Source organism: Papaver somniferum, chromosome 4, assembly GCF_003573695.1.
Source record: "Papaver somniferum cultivar HN1 chromosome 4, ASM357369v1, whole genome shotgun sequence".
In the NCBI taxonomy this organism is placed as follows: domain Eukaryota; kingdom Viridiplantae; phylum Streptophyta; class Magnoliopsida; order Ranunculales; family Papaveraceae; genus Papaver; species Papaver somniferum.
In genome coordinates this window covers 105,603,312-105,611,835 of record NC_039361.1, presented here as the reverse complement: position 1 = coordinate 105,611,835, position 8,524 = coordinate 105,603,312, and the positions used below count along the sequence as shown (strand labels likewise).

The following is an 8,524-nucleotide window of genomic DNA, read 5'->3' as shown; positions in this document are numbered from 1 at the left end:
AAAATCTTTGGTAAATTATCGATTATAATTGTATCTTCGTAATAAACAAGGGCCTTCTACAAACAGAGCATACTCACTAATTCAATGTCATGGAAAGAACATTAATAAAAAAATCATATTTCCATCTGTTTTATTTAACCAAAAAAAGGTTCATTTTTAACTTAATTAACACTAATGATGCATTTGCAAGCAAAAGTACATCTGCTTGTCACCAGATTTTTTACGTCGAATTTTTTTAAGCCACTAATGGATGATGTTTGGTAAACCCGAAAAGGAAACAATGAACTCTTTGGGATCATAACACTAAGACTATTTTGTCAACCGATCTATAACGTAAGATCGCTTCTGATAATTCCTAACGAACAACAAATGTATAGACTTATCTTATATTTCTAAGCAGTTTATTTTAACATTTAATATTCTTATTAATAAAAATTCCATCGTTATGTTTTACTAAACACAAATAATATTTTCAGTGAAAATAAATTAAATTAAGATAAGATAGTATTGTAATATTATAGAGATTTTTTCATTAAAAAAATAGAAAAAATTTATAGGTCGCAAAAAGAAATCAGGGAAATGGATATTAGTGTACATGGAGCTTTTTATTTAGAGCTTCTAAAGTATAGGTGTAATTTGGGCTGTGTCAGCACGAGTACAACTCAGCCCAGCACGTTAAAATCTGATCAGCCCAGCCCATCACGTGATTTAGCACAGCACGGCCAAGTACGTTAGTTTTGTGGGCTGTGTTGGGTTAGCCTAATTGGTACAGTAGCACGGCACAACAAGCGACACGGATAAGCACGCGGCCCAGCACAACACGTTAAGAAAGCACGTCATAGCATGCACAAGTATACCATATAACAAGGCATAATATATCACTTTATGTATATTTCATAAAAGAGTCACTATTCTAACTAGTTTTTGACATTTTATGCTGGCTTATTTTTATAACAACACATATAATACCTAAATATTTCGAAAATATATTCCAATATCGTTGTTATAATGTCGTTACCCTATATTTGATTAGAACATTAATTTACATGACAATGATCCAATTTTATATTTGATGGACTATTTCTTTTATTGAATAAATTTGTTAATTTTACTTGAAATAATTTCAAATGATATGTTGTCTATTTAAGTTTTCGTGATAATGTCCGACTTAATGTATATATTAAGTGATTTCAAATTCTTTATAAGACGTGTGCTAACACGGCGCATTACGGCACATCACGTTTATTCGTGTGATGGGCCCGTGGACTGTGTTGTGCCTAGCTTTCGACTAGTAAAGCACGGCACAACACGTTTAAATGGTTGGCACAACACATCACGACACATGGTACGTGAAGCATGCGACTTCGTGTGCTGGGCTGTGTCGGGCCGACACGTTTTACACCTCTATTCTAAAGGCTCATTGTCCCCCGCTTTTAAAAGTTACGTGAAAATCAAAACATTTTTCTACCAAATGTGCATGTCAAAATATATTAGCTAATTAAAATAAATGTTTGCATTGCAAAAAAAAGTATTATACTCTAACACAAGAACAATTACCTTTCAAAAATAAAATAAAAAACAATTAGAATATGTGACAAGGCATGCATGTGCAAGATAATAGCCCTCGGCTACACGCATTCGAAAGCGATGTTATAGCTCTTAAGGCAGTTCTAATGAAACACTCAAATAACGAATTTGAGCATTTAAGGTCTCCACTATGGAATGACCAGATGGTATAAACAGGATGAGTAAATGCAATGTTCAGGGGTTTGCTTTTCTCGGTCACCTATAGCTACTCGGCTATATCTTGGCCGTAGGTATTTCTTTTCCACTTTTTTGACAACTCATGAAGTTCCATATTGGGGAGTAAAAACTTTTCAGCGGTTTATCTTTTGAATTTAGTTTTCCATTTCATTTTGGAAACAAGGAAACTTCATGGGTGTCCCAAAAGTCAAGTCCAGATTCAATACAGTGCAGGCAGCATTTGTCATTTCCCTTCTATATAAACACTGGAATATTTGTTTTGTAGTACTTCCATTCCTTGTTCTATCTCCATCTTACAAAAATTCCATTTCTTGTTCTATCTCCATCCTCAATTTCTCAAAGCATTTCTCTCACCTTAAACTCAAGACTCTGTTGTAAGTAAGCTTCTGAAAGCCCTCATCTTGAACAGCTTCTACTACTTTGGGTATAAGTTTTCTCTTTATCCTTCTGTGATTTTTGTTGTTATCTTTGTATGTCTATTTGAAATTATGTTTTCTCAGGTTGATCATTGTTATCTCATTTTGGTTGTGTATTATTTTCAAGTTCCAATAAGCAAATTAAGTTGAACCCAAATCTGTATATTTTGAGAATGATGGTTATAATAAATAACTTTGGTAGGTACATAATTTGAGGTATTCTGTGAAATTTTTTATCATCCTTACCTCTCTGTCATGTACACAACTTATCAGGAACTTGTAGAAGATATGGAGAGGAGGCAATTGATCTGTATTGGAGTATGTTTTCTAGGGCTCTTAGCTGCTGCACTAGGTTTCGCTGCAGAATCTAAGAGGATCAAGGTATGCTATTTCCCTATAAGATGCATTAATTTATTTATCGTTTTTTCTATGCGATCGGTAGTAAAGTATTATTTGTGTTTGAGATGTGATTTAAGTGATTGGGTAATGCTTAATTTTGCAGAGATCTGATATTGAGTTTTACTCTTCTGGCGAATGTACATACCCCAAAAGCCCAGCTTTCGCCCTCGGGTTGACTGCATTTTTGCTTCTTGTAGTTGCTCATGCAATTATTAATGCTTCAGCTGGCTGTATTTGTTGTAACAACAGTGCTTGGATGTCACTCTTCGCTGTGCTTTCCTGGTAATTTATACTATTCGTTTTTTCAATTGTCAGTGCACATATTCATTCTTCATTTTCTAAAATGCTATGGCTTCACGTGAACGACTACATAAGCTACTTAACATAGTCTAAATTCCAATCCTTGTGGCGTCCTATGCTTGTTGTTACCTCTTTCTTCGTTGCATATGAGCTATCATATTCATATATACATGGTATCAATTTACAATAGACGAGCTGTGGAAATTATTGCAGGTCGATGTTTGCTTTAGCATCTATTCTGTTACTTGTGGGATCGGTTCTGAATAACCGACATACTATGGATGACCCCATTAACTTCTGTTACGGAGTTCGTGAGCCTTGGATATTTGTAAACGGTGCATTATTGGGTCTTCTCAGTGTTACCTTTGGGATCTTTTATTTTATCACCCATCTTCAACCAACGGCATGAGCCAAATGGGGACCCCTGTCATGGAAGTATTGCGATGACCCAACCTCAAGTCCCAGCTCAAATAACTCTACAACCGGTATAAGTTCCTGAAGATACGTATAGTCGGCGGCAACTCGTGTAGCAATACCTTTGGCATTCAGTAGCTAGAAACTCTTTTTATTATGTCTATATATATAAGATCGACATTTGAACTCAATGCGGTGCACAGGACATGTTATAAATAGTACCCAAAAAGAATGGCACTGTCTTCTATTTTTCTTTTCTTGTTAGTTTCTTTTGCCTTTTTTCTTGTTATCCTATAACATATCCTGCAAACATGAGTCTGACAAATTTTAACTGCATGTGTTACTATCCCATCCCGGACGATTTGAAGATCTGTTACAGGTTTTTCTATGCAATTTTCATGTGGAAACAAATTAAAAATTGGATGCAGTGTTTTTAAACGAACAACTGCAGTGTCTAAAGTTTATCCTTAAATCATGAATCAAATCAATAGACAAGGTTTACAGACTTAGGTACGATCATATTTTGTCTGCCATTTTTCATCTGTAACTAAGTTGTTTTAAACCATATTTCATTTTGTGAATAAAAAAATTAGTTGAAAATGTAGGGTCTTCATTGTGACAGATTACTACCACTTTCGTTTAGCTTGTGCATACTCCAATGGATAACAGTTTGTACTACCGCCAAAGTGCCAATCATCATGGAATATGAGTATATGACTCCAATTGGTTGTTGTCATGCTCTTGTTTAAAAGATAATATTTCGCACATTTTTTATTTCTTTTATTGATTTGACCGTGGTAATTTAACTAAAAATTGTTTTGTATAAGTGAATCTTCTAATTTTTTTTTTCTTTTTTTTTTGGTTTGGTTTCCCCTTTTTTTTTTTTTTCTTTTCTGAATCATTAAATTTATTCCTCAAGATAATTCACAATACAAAAAAATTTACCAAGATTTTTGACAAAATATTACAAAAAAAAACAACTAAAAATGTTGAATAAAAATTACATTACCAATTTTTATTTTTTTCTGGTTTTCCTCATAAACCATTTAGGATGCAAGTGTTATCGAAAGAGTCACCGATGGACATGGTGAAGTTTGAGTCCATGTGGATGAACAAACCCTACTTATATTTCAGTTTTGAGGACCTCATGTTGTTTCTTTGTTGTCTAACCACAAACCGAAAATGAAAAACTCCTGCTAATTAATCAAAGTCTTAAAGTCTAGAAAAAGTTTTCATTTCTTAGGCGTCAAAGTTTGATTCCTATGAGGCCGTTTCTCCATAGTGGAGTTTTCTGACGTTAGAACCTGTGATGTGATATATAAACATTACTTTGATTTCCATATGTAGGCCATTTTAGCTCCATAGGGGTTGCACTGCCATGGGTGTGGATGGTTTTTGGCACCATAGTGCTAGTAGCTTTCATTACCACTCCCTCTCAAGTCTCAATCAATTAGTGATAGCTAGGAAGGAACAGTCACATGGAACAAAAGGAAGAGGACTAATGCTAATTACCTCATTCGATGTTCATGTGCATTTATGATTCAAAAATAATTCAGAACTGGAACGTTTTGTACAATACGACAAGATTGGAAAATTAATTTTACCACAAAGAATTACAATAGAGTGGTAGATGGATAAAAGAATTATACCACAAGTTTAACCGAGCCAAAAAATAAAGTAATGCCAATAACATTACCTCATTCAGTATTTGTGTGATTTTTTAAATAAATTTGTGAAGAAATAAATAATAAAAAAAATTAATAGGTCACAAAAAGAAATCAAGGTAATAAATAGTAGTGAACCTAGAACATTTGATTTTAAAGTTTCTAAAAACTCATTTTCCCCATCTTTTAAAAGTTGGGTGAAAATCAATATATTTTCCAACCAAACATACATGTAAAAAAATATTAGGTAATATAGATGTTTAGACTTTGAAATGCTTTTGTAAAATTTTTTTTCACCTATTTGTACTTTCAATTCTACTATTTCCTATTCACCACCTACAAAAGTCAAATTAACTTTAACTATAGGTTGTCTTCTTCCATGATAGTAATATCTGTTTTTGTTGCAGTAATACTTTGTCTTTCCACCGGTTTTTAAAGCTCACGATCGTATATATATAGTAATATAAATGCAAGTTCTGTTGATGCTTTGACAAGTTCCGTCGGTGTCACATAATATAACTGGGATATGCATGAAGATATGTGCCGATGCATACAAGCAGTTGGCATCTTGCAGTAGTTAAAATAAATATAATCATATGCGATCTCAACTTGTGTTAAACATGATGCATTAATATGTGTCGTTATGAGTTTTGGTGGTCTCGTCTCAAACCATTGTCGTCCAGTTTTGTTAGTCCCATCTTCAAATCTCGTAGATCATTACAGATGCTAGTAGTCGTAAGTGATCATCCACGGAAAACCCACAAATCGTCCAATCATCCATTGATGGCCGACTAGTTCATCTGAAACCGGGTTAATGATTCAAAAATAGTGGAGCTAAAGTGAACGATAGTTCTTCACCATGACAGTACAAACGAAATCTATATGTAATGGCACATTCAAAAAATAATTAGGTTTAGCTTTCTTTCTTTTTTGGGTTTTGATTTGCTTGAACATTCCCCACAGGTTGATACAAAATCAAGGTTGACACAAAATCAAAAATTAGAAGAAAAAACGAAACAAACTATGTGTAAAGGTGGTGATCGGTGGGAGAGATGGAGTAGAAAGGTAGCCGGTGGGAGATTAACTTATAGTTTAGGGTTTTTTTGGGTTAGTTGTTGGGTGGTTTTATTGTTGGGTTGAAAACAAAAAGTCAAAGGAGTAGGATTTAGGATATATGAAAAATATATGAGTGACAAATAGGATAAGTGGGGTGGCAACCAATGAAAGTGGTAAATAGGAAAAATTAGGGTGGCAAATAGGTGAAACCAAAAAAAATAAAAAGTCGATCAGATAGCTACTATTTTGTCCAGCTTATTAGATGAACAACTATGTGAACTGACATTTTTTTACTGTTGTATTAACGATTAAAAAAAAAAATTGTACTCCATCATCACAACAACAGTTAAAATATGCGAGTGTCATCAAGGCATGTGCAGGATAATATCCTCGGCTACACGCATTCAAAGTGATATTATAACTCTAGGAGTAGTTGCAATGGAACACTCAAATAGCAAAATTGAGCATTTTAAGTCTCCACTATGGAATGATCAAATTGGCAGATAGGATTAGTAAATGCTTAGTTTCAAGGGTTTGCTATTTCGGTCATCTCATAGCCACTATGCTATATCTTCTTAGCCGTAGGTGTTTCTCTCCCACTTTTTTTACAGCTCATGAAGTTCCGTATTGGGGAATAAAACTTTTCAGTGTTGATCTTTTCAAATTTGATTTTTCGTTTCCTTAAGGAAACTAGGAAACTTCATGGGTGGCACAAAAGTCATGTTCAAATTGAATACAGCGCAGCATCTATACCCACTTTCCCTCTATATAAACAGCGGCATTGCTTTCCGGTACTTGCATTTCTTTCTCTTTTTCCTCTATACAATTATCTCCATTAAAGCCAAGACCCCCGCTTGAGAAGTAAGATTCTGAAAGACCTCCACTTCAACAGCTACTGCTACTTAGGTATATATATATAAATCTCTTTGTTCTTCTGTAATTTTTCGATATCTTTGCATTTCCAGTTGTTGTTATCTCAATTTGGTTGTCTTAGTTTTTTTGTATGATTGATGCTTGATGTTAAAGAATTATCTCCAAGTAAACTAAAGTCAAATCTTTATATTCTGAGCATGATGGATTACAATATATACTTCGCTAGCTAATAGAATTCGAGGTATTCTATAATGAATTTAGTTCTCTAATTGGTAAAATTAGGATGTAGATGAGTTTCGACATGGTATTCAACTTCATGACGCATTCATATGCTTTGAGTACCTCTTTGAACATGTAAGATGTCACCGTTAAAACTTAAACGAGCGCTTTCTTGTCCTTAACTCTCTGTCGTATGCACGCTTATCGGGAACTTGTAGAAGATATGGAGAGGAGGCTATTGATTTGTATGGTAGTAATGTTTCTTGGGCTTATTGATAAAAGAGAATTGTATTATTGAATGAGATGATTTACATTGAGAACCCATAAGGTATATATAGTGATACCATAACTTGGTATGCAAGACTAATACTTGTAAATCAATTCATACTAAATATATCAAACGCTAAATATAACTCTAAATACTAAAACTTTCCATATAATATTTGAATACTCTAACACCCTCCCTCAATCTCATGGGGATTGGAAAAACCGCATGAGATTGGCCATGAAATTTGTTGATGAAGTGCGTCCGAGAAGTATAAGAAGAAGCGCGTCACCATTAAAAAGAATACCGATTCGGAGAACCGCCAAGCGAAAATAACATAACCGTTGATGGAGCATATAAGAACCATCGATAAGAGAAAAGAGAAGAAAAGTTGGCAAAGAATGGATATGATGGGTGTTGGTTAGGCCTAAGTGGCTGTCGGGCTCGGGGGCTTGGAAAGTGGGATTTTGACGTTTAAGATGGAGTGGACGGTATAATGTGGTGGTCGGAAAGATTAGAATAAGACAAAAAAGATGTGCTTTATTGGTGGGAACGGTTGATAGTGCAAAGAAAATTAAGGAAGAAAAGGTAGTGAACGGGATAGGAGTAAGAGGGGGAATTAAGGATTTGATAGAAAACTAACAGACGTGTATGCTAGGCTTGGACTAATGGCTATAGGAATGACTTATGTTTCGGGAACTGGTGAACTTGGTTTAATGGATGGGCTTAGAGGATTTGGTGGGCTTGGTTCGGTAGTTGGGAACAAAGAACAGTAAGACGTTTATGGTGGTGAAAGAGACAACAGATGAGATTAATTAAAGAAGTTGGGTATTATAGAGGAAATAGAAGACGTGATAGGATTGGAGGAGGACAAGATGTGTTGGAAACAGAAGATTAGAAATAACAGCAGAAGATGTGTTGCCCGTATCGGTGATTGCTACTGATGCAGATGACCATAATGCAGAGAAGGGTATTGGATTGATGAGTTGATAACAGCAGATAGAGATGGAGTGCGAGCAGAGTTGGTGGTGGTTATTTCCGGTGAAAATGATATCTGCTTCCGTTGAGGAGAAGAGGGAATGAGAACAAGGAACGAGATCGAGAAAGATGATGACAGTGATATGGAGTTGAGCTGGTGGTAGTTTGCCGATCGA

At 34.8% G+C, this 8,524-nt stretch overlaps 1 protein-coding gene across 3 annotated transcripts; it reads left to right on the top strand.

Annotated features, from left to right (window-relative positions):
• Positions 1–2,026: 2,026 nt before the first annotated feature.
• LOC113274140 lies at positions 2,027–3,547 on the top strand. 3 transcript variants are annotated; one of them, XM_026523626.1, is made up of 4 exons: positions 2,027–2,138; positions 2,454–2,561; positions 2,683–2,861; positions 3,093–3,547. In XM_026523626.1, exons 2-4 carry the CDS (start codon positions 2,469–2,471, stop codon positions 3,286–3,288), a joined length of 468 nt encoding a protein of 155 aa, XP_026379411.1. In that variant the 5' UTR covers positions 2,027–2,138; positions 2,454–2,468; the 3' UTR covers positions 3,289–3,547. The 3 variants fall into 3 exon arrangements, with proteins under 3 accessions (XP_026379411.1, XP_026379412.1, XP_026379410.1); XM_026523627.1 differs by having other exon boundaries at positions 2,027–2,142; XM_026523625.1 differs by having other exon boundaries at positions 2,027–2,188.
• Positions 3,548–8,524: the final 4,977 nt, after the last annotated feature.